Below are 17,008 nucleotides of genomic sequence, written 5' to 3'. Positions count from 1 at the left end.
GTGAAGATTTCATGGACATTTATCACTTCCCCAATCAATACTCTTGTGATTTCCTATACCTGTCTTTAATCTCAACCCCATCGTCTTTGTAAACTGAGAATATATGTCGCCGCAGGACCCTGTGATGATTGCGTTAACTGCACAAATTGTTTAAACAATATGAAATCTGGGCACCTTGAAAAAAGAACGGGATAACCATGATGTTCAGGGAACAAGGGAGATAACCATTAGGTCAGGCTGCCTGAGTGCCGGGCGGAACAGAGTCATATTTCTCTTCTTTCGAAAGCGAGTAGGAGAAATGTCGCTGAATTCTTTTTCTCAGCAAGGAACAGCCCTGAGAAAGAGAATGCGTTCCTAGGGGGAGGTCTCTGAAATGGCCGCTCTGGGAATGTCTGTCTTTTACGGTTGTAGATAAGGGATGAAATAAGCCCTGGTCTCCCGTAGTGCTCCCAGGCTTATTAGGATGAGGAAATTCCCGCCTAATAAATTTTGGTCAGACCGGTCGTCTGCTCTCAAACCCTGTCTCCTGATAAGATGTTATCAATGACAATTCGTGCTGAAACTTCATTAGCAATTTTAATTTTGCCCAGCTCCTGTGATCTCACCCTGCCTCCATTTGCCTTGTGATACTTTATTACCTTGTGAAGCATGTGATCTCTGTGAGCCACACCCTAGTCATACACTCCCTCCCCTTTTGAAAATCACTAATAAAAACTTGCTGGTTTTGTGGCTTGGGGGGCATCATGGAACCTGCGGACATGTGATGTCTCCCCCAGATACCCAGCTTTAAAATTTCTCTCTTTTGTACTCTTTCCCTTTATTTCTCAGACCGGCCAACACTTAGGGAAATAGAAAAGAACCTACGTGAAATAACATTGAATTATCAGGGGCGGGTTTCCCCGATAGGAAGATGCTTGAGGCATTAAAGGAAAGGAATAGGGGAATCTGAATATACTGACCTGGAAGAATGTCTGTGATATATTGTTAAATAGTAAAAGCAAGTTGTAGAACAGTCCATAGAGTATGTTTTCATTTTTTTAAGAGAGACTGTATATACACATGTATTTATTGTTTTCAAGAATTCTCAGTTTTTTAAACTTTAGTTCTTCTATCTTAAGTTGATATCAGTCAATTTATTTATTTATTTATACATACATGTATATAGATGTGGTCTTGTTCTGTCAGCCTAGGTGACATCATAGCTCACTGCATCCTTGAACTGCTGGACTCAAGCAATCCTCCCACCTCAGCCTCCCGAGTAGCTGGGACTACAGGTGTGCATCACCACACCTGCCCAATTTTTTATTTTTATTTTTTTGTGGAGATGAGGGTCTCACTTCAGCTCCCAGGTTAGCCTCAAACTCCCAGTTTCAAGCGATCCTCCTGTGAGCCACCGTACCCAGCAATAATAATTTTTTAAGTGAAAAAAAAAGTAATGGTAAGAATTGGAAGTAAACAAAGTAAAAGGTCCCTTTACAATACTTCTTTACTGCTCTACCTAATGCTACATTTACAGACAAATAGAAGGCTTATAATTAGCCAGGAGCTCTTAATACTTGAGTCTAAGGAAATGTTCATTGAGTATATGTTAATTTGATTTAATTACTTCACAGACTGATTTTGTTTTTTTTCAGGTTCAATCTGGGGCTAATGTTCTAATTTGTGGTCCTAATGGCTGCGGAAAGAGTTCTCTTTTCCGTGTTCTTGGTGAAGTAAGTACAAGTTGGCCTCAAAATTTTGCAGTCTTATTTTGCCATACTGTCTACCACTTTGTAAATTTTACAATTGTTCTTCTCCCTTCTCTCTTTTTTTAATAGTTATGGCCTCTTTTTGGAGGACGTCTAACTAAACCCGAGAGAGGAAAGTTATTTTATGTTCCTCAAGTAAGACCTAGCTTGAGTTATCTTTGATTTAAAGATCCTTTTGTTTATTTATTTTTTAATGTTTCTTCTAATGACTTTTGCTCTACTACTGTCAGAGACCTTACATGACCCTTGGAACACTTCGAGACCAAGTGATATATCCAGATGGACGAGAAGATCAGAAAAGGAAGGGAATATCTGACTTAGTAAGGAAACGTTTATATCCTAGATCCACTGAAAATACTCCATTTCAGATTGTTTATTTTAATCAATTAAGTATTTTAAATGCCAGGTAGTTTATCTTAATCTGTAATGCCTTCCAAAGCCATTAATTATGATTTTCTAAGCTGAGGTAAGATGATAATCCCTTGGCTTAAAAAGAGGTTAATCTTAACCTTTGCACTATTGTTTGTTTTCTCATTGCCATCATCCTTTTATTATGTACAATAGTGTTATTCTTTTTAAGCTACTAGACATATTTTGTCAAGTTTAGTGTAGATAGGAGTTGAAAGATTTAGGGCTACCTTGTGCCACATTCTTTTTTGAAATGTATCTTTTAAGTGGTACAGACAATAGAATTACAGTGATTCCAGTTTAAAAAATAAACCAAGATTTAGAATGTTGGCTTATATTAAGTTTGATTTCCCTTTAATCATTTTGCTGAAAGGTACTGAAGGAATACTTAGACAACGTCCAGTTGGGTCATATCCTTGAACGTGAAGGAGGCTGGGACAGCGTTCAGGATTGGATGGATGTACTGAGTGGTGGAGAAAAGCAAAGAATGGCAGTAAGTATACTCTGAAGAAATTGCGCAAGAATGCAACTGGTTCCAGCATTTTGATTAATCAGGATACAAAGTTTCATCTTATATTTTTTTATTCAGCAGCTGTTTCAGTATGGATTAGTTTAAATTATCATAAAAGTGCTTGAAAATCTTTAACTTGCATGTAAATTTGGAATTCTGAAAAATTCATAAATATCCTGCCAGTACCTATGAAAGGAAAAGCTGCAGATCCAACTATATACCAGTAATCCATTTTTCTAAAAGTTCAGAGAAACTCTGTAACTCATTAGTCCTGGGATATAAGGTAATCCTGGCTGGGTTATGAAATTTCTTCTCATGTCTCTTCCCTATAGACATCTCTTTTGTCTCACTCAGACTTTTCTTTCTGAAATAGCTGAAGGTATTAGAAATGATCCATTCAGATTTTATCTTTATTCTGTTCTTGCCCTTTTCCTCTACTATATGTATGTTTTTGTTTCAAGGTTCGGTATCCACTACTTAAAGTTACTTAGAATTTTTAAGTTTTCCTAATATAAACAAGCATTTGAAAGAAACTACTTTAATTGTTATGATGACTAAACTTGTCCCAAACCAAAAATATGCACTAAACACTACACAGAAGAATGAGACCAGCCTGGGCAACATAGCAAGACCCTTTCTCTACAAAAAAATTTTAAAATTTTTTGGGTGTAGTGGCACATGCCTATAGTCCTAGCTACTGGGATGTGGAAAGATTGCTTGAGTCCAGGAGTTTGAGGCTGCAGTGGGCTGTGATCACACACCATGGCACTCCAGACTGGGCAATAGAGGGACATCCTCTCTCTAAAAATAAATAAATAAATAAAAATTTTAAAAGCGGTAGTTTGGCTACCTTGTCAAGAGGGGCAGCTTCATGAAGAGTCATTTTTTAACGATATATTCCATAGTTTGAATAGATCCAAGCAAGAGATTCTCCTCTCCCGCTGCAGAGTATTAGCCTCGTGGAGATTAGAGAAAACTATAGCTAAGGAAAGAAAGCGAAAGAAATTGGCTTATGGCAGAATTTCTGACCCATTATATTCAGGTTATATTCCACCTTTTTGTTACCTCCAAGTCCCTGATTTTGCAGCTTATTTTTCCCAAAATCATACCCACTCTACATGAGGTTAATATTAACTTAATAGTGTGACTTGCCTGGCTAGTGCTGTGATGTGAGATGAATCTAGTGTGAAGAATGAATCATAAATGGGAGAGATAATAGCTATATTCAAAATGGAAATTAGGCTGAAGAAGTGAAAATTTGAAATGATTAGGCATTTCTAGAGTCAATTTAGAAGATGACTGTAGAAATAACTGCAAATCAAGAACTGCAAAACAACTTTAAATTTCTGTGCTATGTCTTCAGAGAAAATGGAAGCATATGGTTCAGAAATGAACACGATGGAAACTGAGAGAATGAATAATGAATGTACTTCAACCAAGGAACTCTGTGTGTATGGTATAAAAATACAGAGGGGATAATTTTTATTTGAAGATTAGGAATTCAAAGGCGTGCCCAGAGCAGTAGGGGGCTGAGGCAGGAGAATCGCTTCAACCCAGGAGACATAGGTTGTAGTGAGCTGAGATCACGCCACTGCAGTCTAGCCTGGGCAACACAGCAAGACTCCGTCTCAAAAGGAAAAAAAAAAACAACAAAAAAAACCAAAAAACAGATGATCCAACACAAGTGTTTGGGAAATGGGGAAAGGTCACCTGTGACACTGCTGCATATATAATTGGAGCATGGCCAAGCCATTGGCAGGATGTGTTCTGTGTAAGCCAATGTCTGGAGAATTGAATGTGATGTGTGAAAGAGAGCCTGTTGTTTTGTTTCAGAGTGGGGAAAGGAGAAGGCTAACGCTACAAATATTAACATTGGTGAAATTAGGTCAAGAGTGTATATGTGTGTTCATTTTACTGTCCTTTCAGTTTTCTGGTAGGATTGAAAATTACCAAAGTAGAAAGTTGGGGGGAAAATAGGTATTATAATTTTTAGGAAGAACAGACCTAAAAGGCCTAGCCACTTAGAACAGTGAGTCAGCCAGGGTTGCTCCAGCTAATGTCACAATTTGGGGTATCTTGTGTTTCTGACCAAAAGTTACCTTTTCCACTCCATTTTTTCTTGCTCTTCTATTTAGTTTTCTTATTTTGAGTTTTCTAATTTTGAATTATGAGTTTTCTTATGAGTTTCTTATGAATTTTCTTATGAGTTTTCTTATGAATTTCTAATGAGTTTTCTTATTTTGAATTATGAAAAAGTATATATGATAGAAAAGTGGAATATTTATTTAAGTATAAATTGGGCCAAACCCCTTTACCAGAGATACCACTGTTATAAAATTTTTAGTGTTTTTTTAAATCCATTTTTGTAAATCTTTTTTTTTAACCTTAAGCAACTATGCCCCTTTCTCAAATTCCCTGAGATCTCTAGAATATTGATGCTTCCCTTTTCTTACAACTGATCAGTCCTTTTCTGTCTCTGCCTCCTTTACTGTCCAGTACAGACTTCATAATCCAGGGCATGGCCTATAGGAGATAAGATATATTTCTTAAGGAATGAACAGTTCATCCCTTCCCCTTAACTTCCTTTCCCACTTTTTGTGTCATCCTATTACCTAAATCCCAACCCAATTATTTGCCTTGGCAGTTCTTTGCCTTGGCACTTCTCTAACCACTCTTCTGAGCACAGCTAAAAAACATCAGATGGGCTCACAGCATGGCTTAGCAATCATTTTACTTATTTTTATCCTCCTCTCATTTTTCATGACAATCATTTTAAAACTACCAATTTTGGGTTTTCTACCCCATTACTTAACCCACCGCACTTGGCAGAATAACTTGCCTTCTACTTCTCAAAGAAGATAAGCTATTATTTCAGTTCAATGACAGCTAATTTTTGTTGAGTGCTGAATAGATGACAGACAGTATGTCAGGCACCTTACACAGGTGATCTCATTTCATCCTCACAGCAGTCCTGTGAGGTAAGAACTGGGAATGCCACCCCTCCTGTTTTGTTTTTGTTTTTTTTTCTTTGAGACAGAGTCTCATTCTGTCACCCAGGCTGGAGTACAGTGGCACGATCTCAGCTCACCATAACCTCCGCCTCCCAGGTTCAAGAGATTCTCCTGCCTCAGCCTCCCAAGTAGCTGGGATTACAGGCAAGCACCACCACACCTGGCTAATTTTTGTATTTTTTTTTAGTAGAGACGGGGTTTCACCATGTTGGCCAGGCTGGTCTCAAGCTCCTGACTTCAAATGATCCACCTGCCTTGACCTCCCAACGTGCTGGGATTTTACGTGTGAGCCACTGCGCCTGGCCGAAATGCCCCATTTTACAGAGGAGATTGAACTTCTGTACAGTTCAGTAACTGGCCAAGCAAAGACAGCTAGTAAATGTTAAAGCTGATGGTGGGGGCTTTGTCAGGCTTAAGGCAAGCAGTATGGCTCCAGTGTGCATATGCTTATTCACTTTACAACAAACTTGCCCAACCTGCAGCTCACGGATGCATGCAGCCCAGGACAGCTTTGAATGCAAGCTAACACAATTCATAAACTTTCTTAAAATATTATGAGAATTTTTTGTGGGCGTGAATTTTTTTTTTTTTTTTTTTGAAGCGGAGTCTTGCTCTGTTGTCCAGGCTGGAGTGCAGTGGCGTGATCTTGGCTCACTGCAAGCTCCACCTCCCGAGTTCACGCCATTCTCCTACCTCAGCCGCCCGAGTAGCTGGGACTACAGGCGCCCGCCACCACACCCGGCTAATTTTTTTGTATTTTTTGTATTTTTAGTAGAGACAGGGTTTCACTGTGTTAGCCAGGATGGTCTCGATCTCCTGACCTCATGAGCCACTGCACCCAGCCGTGATTTTTTTTTTAAGCTCATCAGATATCGTTAGTGTTAGTGTATTTTATGGGTGACCCAAGACAATTCTTCTAATGTGGCCCAGGGAAACCAAAAAATTGGACACTCCTGCTTTACAACTTTCTTGTATTGTGGCATTAAGTAGTTGACAACATAGTGGGAGAGAGAGACACGTGATGAGAAAATGTCCATGTCATGTACTAAGTGTGAGGAGGGAGGTATGCACAGAGTCTTTTGGGAGCAGAGAGGAGAGACATTGGTGGAATGCCCTCAGATAACCATTCCTCTTAATTAAGTGTGTGCTGCTCTGTCCTGACCTTCCTACTTCCACTGTCTGTGGAAGATATGTCATCTTTCTTGAGAAAGGCTAATATCTCCATCTATGTTTATAGACCCTCTGTCTTCTGACTTGATCACATCCTTTTCCTTCAGTTATGTCCCCTCCCTCAGCCCCCACCTACATTTAACCTCTTCTAGTCCTTCTCTTGCAGAAAGACATTTTTCAGGTCTCTTTGATCTAAAAAGCAAACTCAGCCTTAGCCAAAGCTTCCCTGTGGTCTGTACCTTTCATTTTCTGCACAGTTGAACTTCTTCATAGTCTATACTTGCTGCCTCCCCTTCCTCACCTCATGCAAATAGGTGGAAAGCTATTTTAGTCATTCATTTATTAGATATTTGAATGCTACCCATATATAAGTATTCAGTACGTAGTAGTGATTAAAACAGTCTCTGCTTTTCTGCATTTTTTTTTTTTTTTGAGACAGAGTCTCACCCAGGCTGAGTGTCACCCAGGCTGGAGTGCAGTTGCACAAGCTTGGCTCACTGCAACCTCCACCTCTCAGGTACAAGCGATTCTTGTTCCTCAGCCTTCCAGGTAGCTGGGACTACAGGCATGCGCCACCATGACTGGCTAATTTTTGTATTTTTAGTAGATACAAGGTTTCACCATGTTGGCCAGGCTAGTCTCGAACTCCTAGCCTCAAGTGATCTGCCCTCCTCAGCCCCGCAAAGTGCTGGGATTATAGGCATGAACCACCATGTTCTGCCCCAGCTTTTGTAAATCTTATAGCTTAGGCAGGTAGACAAAGACAAATACACAATTCACAATATATGAAGTGCTTCAGAGGTGTTACAGAAAGGACCCACTTGGATTGTGGTTAGGGATGAGGGTAGGATTGCCTGAGAATATGACATTATAAGCAGAAATTTGAAAGCTCTAAGGAGCAGAGTAAGGCATTTAAGACATACGAAAAGAATGACGTGTGCTTAAGCCTCTAAGGCATAAGGCACCTTGTTCCTAGCAGTTGAGAGGAGGTGGTGTTGGCTAGAATGTTGAGGTTAGAGTAAATAGGAATAAGATCATGCAGGTCTTGTAGACCATGGTAAGGAGTTTGAATTTTAAGTGAAATGGGAAGTTGTTGAAAGGTTTTAAGCCAGAGAGTGAAGTTCCCTGATTGACATGTGTGAAAGATGTTCTCTGGTTATATGGAGAGTGGACTGGAGAGGAGCAGCAGAAGTGGTAGGAGCTTACTTGTAGTCTATCCAGACAGGAGATGAGTGTGCTCTGGGCTAAGGGCATGTTTGTGGAGATGAGGAAAAGGGAGTGAACTTGAAACTTCACATTTCTTACTTGAATGGACTTTTTAGTTCATTCTAAAAATAGTGGTGGGAGAGTGAAAGGGAAGAGGAAAAGGGAAGGACCAGACCAGGGAGGACTCCTGGCTTTCTAGCTGGAACAACTGTTTGATAGTTTATTTGCTGAAGTGTTCAAGATTAGGGAATGGAGTGGCTTTTAGAGGGAAAATCTAGAAATTACATTTGAGTTTTAGACTTTTAACATTTGAGAGTCTTGTGAGATACCCAAGTAAAAACTCGAATAGGAATTTTTATTTTTAATTTTTTAAATGTGTCAAATTTTAAATTTTTGTTTTTTGAGATAGCATCTTGCTGTTTCAGCCATGCTGGAGTGCAGTGGCCTGATCATAGCTCACTACAGCCTTGACCTACTGGGCTCAAGCCCTCCTGTCTTAGCCTCCTGAGTAGTTGGAACCACAGGTGAACACCATCATGCTTGGCTAATTTTTTTTTTTTTTTTTTTTAAGAGGAGATGTGGTTTCCCTGTGTTGCCTGGACTGGTTTCAAACTCCTGATCTCTAGCAATGCTCCTGCCACAGCCTCACAAAGTGCTGGGATTATAGGCATGAGCCACTGTGCCTGGCCGAAATTTTTATATATCTGGAAATAGAGAAGTATGAGTGAGAGATGCATATTGCAAGTTTATAGAATGTAAATACTATTTGAAGTCAGAAGATTGGATGAGATCACTGAGAGATAGAATACAGGAAAAAGAGAAGGAGACCTAGAAATTAGCCCTAAGGAGCTCCTGTATTTAATGGTCAAGTGGAGGAGAAAGTGCTAGAAAAGAAACTGAAAAAGGATCCTCAGAAGTAGGAGGAAACTTACGTGCATGGTTTCACTATCACTTTCTCAAGAAGGATGGAGTGGTCTTCTAAGGAGAATGTTGCAGAGAAGATAAATTAAGGATAGAAGACTGCCCCACTGGTCTTAAACGTGGAGATCTTTTCAGGGGGCAGATGACAAAAATTGGAATATCTGTTACACAAAAGATCAGAATAAACAGTCCCCAGAAAATACATGGGAACAAAAATGTGGGAAAATGTTCATCATTCCTGATAGTCAAAGAAATGTATGCTATAATTTTGATATTAATTTTCATTTATAAAATTAGCAAAGGCTTAAAAAAATGAGCACAACCAGAACTGACAATGGGGATATAAAACAGGTACAATAAAAAATTATTGGTGAGAATAGTAATTGGTACTATTACTTAAGCAATAAAATATTTAAAATAGAGACCTTTTTGCATCAGAGTCATCTAGTCTGAATTCTGAGATTTGGTTAAAATATGTATTCTGTAATCTTATTTGTTTAGTGAGCTTTCTTTAATACTAGTTTGAAACTCCCTCTCTCATCAGTCTTAAGTTTTGTGTTTTACTCTGAGCAATTAATATTTCCCATGAAGTACATTTTTCCCTTTGTTCAGGATGGCAGTGAAAACAGTTATGTTTATATTGTTTCTATTTCTGGGAAGTAGATATTTTGAATTAGAATAATTTTTATACTTTTGATTTACAAGACTGCAAATGCATATTTAACTTAAGTTTGTTTCGGCTTATTAATTTTAGGTCTCTGCCTGTGTTTTACACAAAAAAATTTTTTTTATGCTTCAGATGGCAAGATTATTTTATCATAAACCCCAGTTTGCCATTTTGGACGAATGCACAAGTGCAGTTAGTGTCGACGTGGAAGGCTACATTTACAGTCATTGTCGAAAGGTAAGTGTGCAGGTGCTCAGTTTGAGAAGCCATGGCCTCTTTCCTAGTGTAAACTGTGTCCAAATCTGTCCAAAGAGAAGATTCCAAGTCAAAAAGTAACACAATTTCTACCCAAAGATTTCTTGTTTTAATAAAGATTTAAAACATATGAGTAAAAGAAAAATAATTATAAATACAATTCTGTATATAATCTATATATAGAAATAGATTTAAATATGTTGTTTTATATCGCATTAATATTAAATATGTTGTTTTATATCTCATTAATATATTAGCATTAATATATTAGTATTAATATATTAATGAGATATAAAACAACATATTTAAATCTATTCCCCTTTACCTCATTACTTATACTCAGAGTTAATAAATTGCGCTTTTCTTAATTTATTCCATTAACTTTATCTAAAATTAGGGTTTTTTTTAAATGAATAAGACTCAACAATAATTATTTGGCAATTTTTAATTTATTCGTTTTATTTTCTAGCCTGAGCACTATTTTACCAAAGCTGCTTTTAGTAGCCAAGTCTGAGGCTGTCTTTATTGGTTCCATTCTTTAAGTAATTATTCAGTAGTATCAATTTTCTTTCTTTTTTTTTCTTTCTTTGAGAAATTGTTACCAACATCTATACTGTGGTTAAATTTTGGAACAAATGTAGTATATCCTAGCCATTTTATAGTTTCTATATAAGTAAATGAGGTAGATGAGGATTTTTAACATTTTGTATTCGTTCTTTGGGAGTTCTCAATAAATAATAAAGGTCATATTGAGTATATATAGTATGAATTCCTACTATTAAGTCCTGCTAAACCAGAATCTGCATTTTAACAAAATTCTAAGATGATTCAAATTCACATTAAAGTTTAAGAAGCACTGGTGTGATGATAAAAGAATAAGTTTGGTATTCTTTGTAGAAAGATTTTAACTACTGATTTTATCTTGTTAATGATTTATTTTCTATTCTGAATTTGCCTTGGTAATATATAATTATACATTTGTTCATGTTGGTTTTCAAATTTCATAGGTATTAGAGATGTTTATGGTATTCTCATATACATAAAACCATGTAGTCTGCACTTAATTCAATAACATAGCGGCTCTTTGCTGGTAATTTTGACCACGTGATTTCCTCTTATGCCCTAGGTATAGGCTTGAAATCCCCACAGAAGACTGTATAAATTCTGTAAAACATCAGTTCCATTTAAAAGAAAATTCATATGGGGCCTCATTGATAATTTAAATTACTGTGATAGCACTTAAACATGTATAAACATGAAATGAGGTGTGAACTCCTTAAGCCTAGAGCTCTTTTACAGCTACAAAATTAATATAAAGTTACACATTAAATACAGACAAAACAAATACAGTTTCAAACTTGCAACATTAAAGAGACCTATGATACCATTTAGATGAAACTAAACCAGTGGTTTGGGATTTAACTAAGGAAAGATAGAATCTGAGGTTCAAATTTTATTATTTTGCATTTTGCTTTTTATTTTGACATATACTCCATATATTTTTTATATCCTCATATAATGTGTGCATTAAGTAGATATCTAATCCAACTATTGTAGAATCATGAACAGAGAAATAATACCTGAAATGAGCTTTGAAAAATCAGAAAAGTGTGATATGGTTGAAATATATGTTTTATTAATACTGATAATATGTTTATTTTATTAGGCAATTCCTAACCAATTTAAGTTCCTTTTTAAAGTGCAGGCAAACACATTTGAAGTTTTATGTTTTATCACTTTGGCAATCAGAGGTGTAAATACAAACTTAGGAACTTCAATCTCATGGTAAAAATGACCCAGAATATACTTATAATGATCTTTTAAAAATTATCATCAAAATGAAAATGAAATTAAGAAACCATGGTAAAAGTTTCCCAGATGCCCTAAGCATGTATTTACCAGCCTTGAGTGATCCACTTAGAGGAACAGTGACCCAGAGTGGGGTTTCTCGGTCTTGGCACTATTGACCTTTTGACTGGTAATTCCTGGTTGGGCAGGGCTGGGGGTTGCTGTGCACTGGAGGATGTTTAGAAAGCGTCCTTGGCCTCTACCCATTAGATGTCAGTAGTACTTTCAGTTGTGACAATAAAAATGCCTCCAGTCATTGCCAAATGTCCCCCCAAGGGACAGATATCACCAACCTCCCCGCCTTGGTTGAGAACCACTGATCTAGAGCAACTACAGCTGTTATCTATTAATGTTTTTGTTCTGGTTTGTTTTGTTTTTGAAAATCTGAAGTACAGATCTATAAATACGTATTCACAATCTGAAATCCAGAAAGTGCTTAAATTCAAAACATTTTTCATAATTTTGTAGCAAGTTCACTGGGTAAAACTTTGCCTACGCTAACAAAAGATATTTAAACTCTATTTGTCTCACTTAATATCAGTGTCCATATGTGTTGCTGCTGAAACATTTATGTGTTTAATTACAAAATTCTGCCTCAGAACTCTCTGGGGGTGTTAAATAATACATTTTCAAAATCTGAATTCCAACACACATTCCAAAACAATAGTTTATGGTAGGGGATTATGACCCTGTATTTGAGAAGCAAGTTGACTGTCAACAATACTATACTGATTTAATTTTTCCTGATTTTGACCTTTGGCTATTTTTATCCTTCTCATATTCCTCTCATATATTTTTCACAATAAAATAGGAGACATGCTAGGAGATATGTTTTTTGCCCAAAACAGAATAATACACTTAATGCCAGTACCTGGTAGTTTTTATTATGTGGTTGATGGCCAGTGTTTTCCATTGCTATAAACATTTGGCATCAGTTGTAATTTTTTTCTCATTGACACTGCTTTTTAACTTTAATCACTGAAGACAGTCCTCTTAACAGCTTAAAGTACATGGACTAGTTTAATTTGTGACTCTGTTATTGATTAAACCTAAATCGTTTTCTTTGTATTAGGTTGGCATCACTCTCTTCACTGTGTCTCATAGGAAATCTCTTTGGAAACATCATGAGGTTTGTATTTCTTTCATTGAATGGTACAGCGAAATTTTATTTTCTTTAAAATAAGAATTCTGGTGAATATGGTTTTAAATTTTATGGTTTGTATTCCCTTAAACATATGTCTTAAGGAGAAAAGGTGGTTTTATTTGTTTTATAAAATAGGATTTTCTTAAATATTGTAGTTGTCGGTTTTGAAAGCAATGGTGTAACATTTTTTCTCCAGTTTTACAGTGACTCTTATCTGTTAATAGTAACTGACTAAACTTTGCATAGTCTTATCACAAATATGGTGAAGCAAACTTTTCTTATCCAGAAGTGACAGAGGAGAAAAAGTCTTAAGAAGAATTAGATGGCAAAAAATTTAGGGGCATTTTTAATAGAGGTCAGGACTACAAGGGGGAAGATTGAGTAATGTCAGCTATGTTTATCAATGCACTGTAGTAAATAGGATTCATTAGGTAGTGACTATAATTTACAAAGATATTCAAGTGAGGCTTACATTGGTGCACGTGTGTTACTTGTTCTGTTGCTTCAGTAGTGCCATTCTCACTATGGCAGTTCTTTTCAACTCTTAATGTAAAATGCTCAAAACCTGGAAGTAAACCCAGTTTAATTCTCTTTATTTTCTTTCCTCCTCCCTCCGTCCCTTCCTTTCTTCCTTTCTTTTCTTCTTTCCTTTCTGTCTTTCCCCCTTCCCTCTTTCCTTTCTTCTCTTCTTTCCTTCCTTTTTCCTTTTTTTCTTCCTAAATGATATAGAAATTTTAGGTAAAAGCAAGGGTTTGAGAAAAATTGGAATAATGGTAAGGGTAACACAAAACACATAACCTGATTAAGGACCCTTTTTTTTGCCAGATACTGAGCTAAGTGTCATAAGGGATGCAAATTAATTACAGTCTTTACCTTCAAGAGCTTTAGGATGTAGATGATAGTCTACAAGTGATAAAATGAAGAGCATAGGATTTGAAGTTGGAGAGCCTGGGTTCAGGCACCAGTGTTTCTAGCCTCAGTTACTTCCTTTGTATAATGAAGTTATTGATCCTTACTTGCCTATCTCTTAGCTTACCATAAAAATTAGACAGGTAGCCTATATGAAAGTACTTAATAAAATTCAATGAAATTGTATATAACTGTATGACTTTTAAAGATAGCTTTTATTATTTTATTGCATATTATAATTTGTCAGTTTTTCATGAGCTGAACAAGAAATTGAATAACTAGAAATGAAAGCCCTTTAAAATATAGCCAAGCCTTTGTGTTTTGTCAGAAGTTCATAAATATTATAGCCATAGGACATTGAGAGGAATTGAGAGCATCTGGGTTTCACTTTCCTCTTCTTTTGGAGGTATAGACAAGTAGCAAAATAATCATCAGGCCAGTGATCATGTGAAGGAGGGGAACACAACTAGAATGAGAGAGGCCAGGATAGCTAAGAAATAGTAATACAGAAAATGGAAACTCAGAAAGCTTTCTGCAAATAAGCCACTAAATAAAAACAGAAGGCTTTGTAACTGCTGTTGTGTCTTCAGTGGTTAGGATATATAGGCACTTTTTATAGCTCTTTTTCCCCTCTACTAAATTAAAAACAAATAAAAAGCCTTAAGCTAGAGATTCCGAGCTGATTAGGAAATCAGGCTACAGGAAGCAATACTGACTGACATATGGAACAGTCCTGCATTTAGCACAGTTTAACCTACTGGTAGCTGAGATTCTTGGTCATGGAGTTTAGGAAGCATTCTAATTTGTGGGATGCTTATAGATTTAGCTCCCTTAAAATAATGAGGAAGTCTGTATTTTACTTTTCATAAAGGACAGTACTGTATTCACTTAGTTACTGACTTTTTTCCCCCTTCTTTCCCATAGTACTACCTGCATATGGATGGCAGAGGCAACTATGAATTCAAACAGATAACAGAAGATACAGTTGAGTTTGGCTCTTAGAGAAATCTGGAGAACTATACCTGCTTCAATGAAATAATTACAGAATACACTTAGAAATTCAAAGTACATTGTAAAATAAAGTTGAGCTTGGTTTTTTTTAAAAAAAAAAACAAAGCAACAAATTAACTAGATATAGAATAATGGAGAACAAGTTGTTAAAACATTTAGTATTATATAGGATATTGCTAATTGTGTATATGTTGGTTTAATTATTAATATGTACTAAGAATGTCCTTATTCTTGTGGTTAAAAACCTGCCTAAATTAAATTGGGCTTCAATCACTGTAACCTGATTCATCCTGGGATGTAAACCATTTGAAGTCAGCTAATTGGACTTTTATGGCTCTATCTTTTCCTTCAATGAAGAACCGTATTTAAAACCAGGTTATCATTTGTCCTGTTCCAGCCAGGTAGTCTTCAGTTTCATTTTCCTGTGCCCCATGGTAGTTGGAAACAAATCATAATGTATTATTTAAATGTATAACATCATTGCATAACAGCATTTATTACACAGTGGCAGATTTCTTTAGCTGCCACAGTAATACTCATTCCTTGTGTGTGTCTTGGGTGCATTTAACTCCAGGAAAGCCATTTTGATTTTCCTTAACTAAATGATAAATGTACCCCTCTCAGTCTGCAGTATTGAGTTGTTTAAAGTATATGTGCAGTCTTGCTTACAAGGAGGGGTTACCATGTATCACACTAATCTTCCCAATGTTTGGGATATTAAAACACAAAGTCCTTAACATGCCAGGCTCAAGGTCTTATGGGAGTTTTAGATTTTTTAAAGAATTAGACAAATTTGTGTGTGTTAGAAGCCCATTTATTAGAAGTGTGGTGGTTATTTGGTATTAAACTCCAGATGAGCCATAGGAAGGCACTACATGAAGTAATGCACTGAGTGTGCAATGCTATCACTGTCTTTGACTGTGATTTTATGTTTAAAAAGTATGTTCTAAAATTATTATATATACATGGGTGAATTATGTTTCCGAGGCACTGTTTTATCTCTGTGAATCTTGAATAACTTTTTAATATTTGGGTTATTATGTTGAACGATCCTAAGAGAAGATGATTTCAGTTCATCAAAACATCATTAATGATTTTATGTATTATTTACCCAGGGAGAACTGAAACTGAGTATAATCAATAAGCTAGATATGAAATCAGTTTCTCAAACTGAGCTTCTGAAAGGGGCATTTTATACTCTTGTTTCTGCATAACTGGTTTTGTTTTTTTGCAGAATTAACTATAACAATCACTGGCTACCGAAGTAAACTGATGTACTGAATTCCATAATACATAACATTCAGTTTTTACCACTTCTGTTTAGCAAACTTGTATACTTATTTTCTGTACAGATTTAAAAAAAAAAAAAAAAGAAAACAAAACTCAGATATCCTATACAACTTTTGCTTGTTCTTTTTATTCTGGTATCTAAATACTGAGAAGTTCATTTATAATTCAGCCTTGACTTGAAAACATACATAGTTTAGTCTTGACTTGAAAAACACAAAAATAAATTCAGAAAATGCTTTTAGCACAGTGTCTCTTTTTTAAAGTTTTGTCAAGTGTGGTTTTTAATTGAATGAATTTCTCTGTTAGAAAATTTCAGTAAAATCTGTGTACCTGACAAATGCTACCAAACATCCAGGAGACTTTAAAAGATACTATTCGTCTTGGAAAATATTTTAAGGCATGGGGAGGTTTCAGATTTTCAGATTTCTGGATTACCTTAAACCTACTCGTAGAAGTATTCTCCTAGCTGCCTTATAATTGCTTTTGTTATGATTCTTGCCATCAAAACAACAATTTGGGCTTTTTTTCTTAATTCTTTTCTTTTTTATGTAACAAATATTATAGTGCCTCACCATTTGAGGCACAGAGGAAGATCCTTCTGGAGAATCACATTATGTAATGGTGGTTCTTAGAAGACCCACAATAAAGAAATCCATTGGTTCCAAAACGTGATTGACCACAGAACATCTTTTTCTACGTAATTCCTATGAACACCTTCCAGAAACTACACTGGGAAATGGTAGTTTAATCCGAAGAATAAAGCAAAGAATAAGAACTTTCATCCATGAGCACCATGCTGCATACCAAGACATATCACTGTGTTCTCATAACAAGTTTTTATGTAATGAGGAGTATGAAACAGCGATGGTAGTTTGTTTTGCATTAATAGAATAAAATATATCTAGCATT

At 36.1% G+C, this 17,008-nt stretch overlaps 1 protein-coding gene across 1 annotated transcript in view; it reads left to right on the top strand.

The window, feature by feature from the left end:
* The window catches only part of ABCD3 (ATP-binding cassette, sub-family D (ALD), member 3), a 56,164-nt gene extending 39,958 nt beyond the window's left edge, over positions 1-16,206 (top strand). Inside the window, exons 17-23 of the mRNA XM_011991506.1 lie at positions 1,635-1,712; positions 1,818-1,883; positions 1,979-2,068; positions 2,530-2,649; positions 9,775-9,879; positions 12,818-12,874; positions 14,723-16,206. Of these exons, the coding sequence (XP_011846896.1) occupies positions 1,635-1,712; positions 1,818-1,883; positions 1,979-2,068; positions 2,530-2,649; positions 9,775-9,879; positions 12,818-12,874; positions 14,723-14,800 (594 nt within the window). The 3' untranslated portion in view covers positions 14,801-16,206. The remainder of the gene's footprint in view (positions 1-1,634; positions 1,713-1,817; positions 1,884-1,978; positions 2,069-2,529; positions 2,650-9,774; positions 9,880-12,817; positions 12,875-14,722) is intronic.
* The last annotated feature ends 802 nt before the right edge of the window (positions 16,207-17,008 follow it).

The sequence above is a fragment of the Mandrillus leucophaeus genome, unplaced genomic scaffold (genome assembly GCF_000951045.1).
Source record: "Mandrillus leucophaeus isolate KB7577 unplaced genomic scaffold, Mleu.le_1.0 Scaffold397, whole genome shotgun sequence".
Taxonomy (NCBI): Eukaryota; Metazoa; Chordata; class Mammalia; order Primates; family Cercopithecidae; genus Mandrillus; species Mandrillus leucophaeus.
The sequence above is the reverse complement of the archived record's forward strand: the minus strand, read 5'-3'. Positions and strand labels throughout refer to the sequence as shown.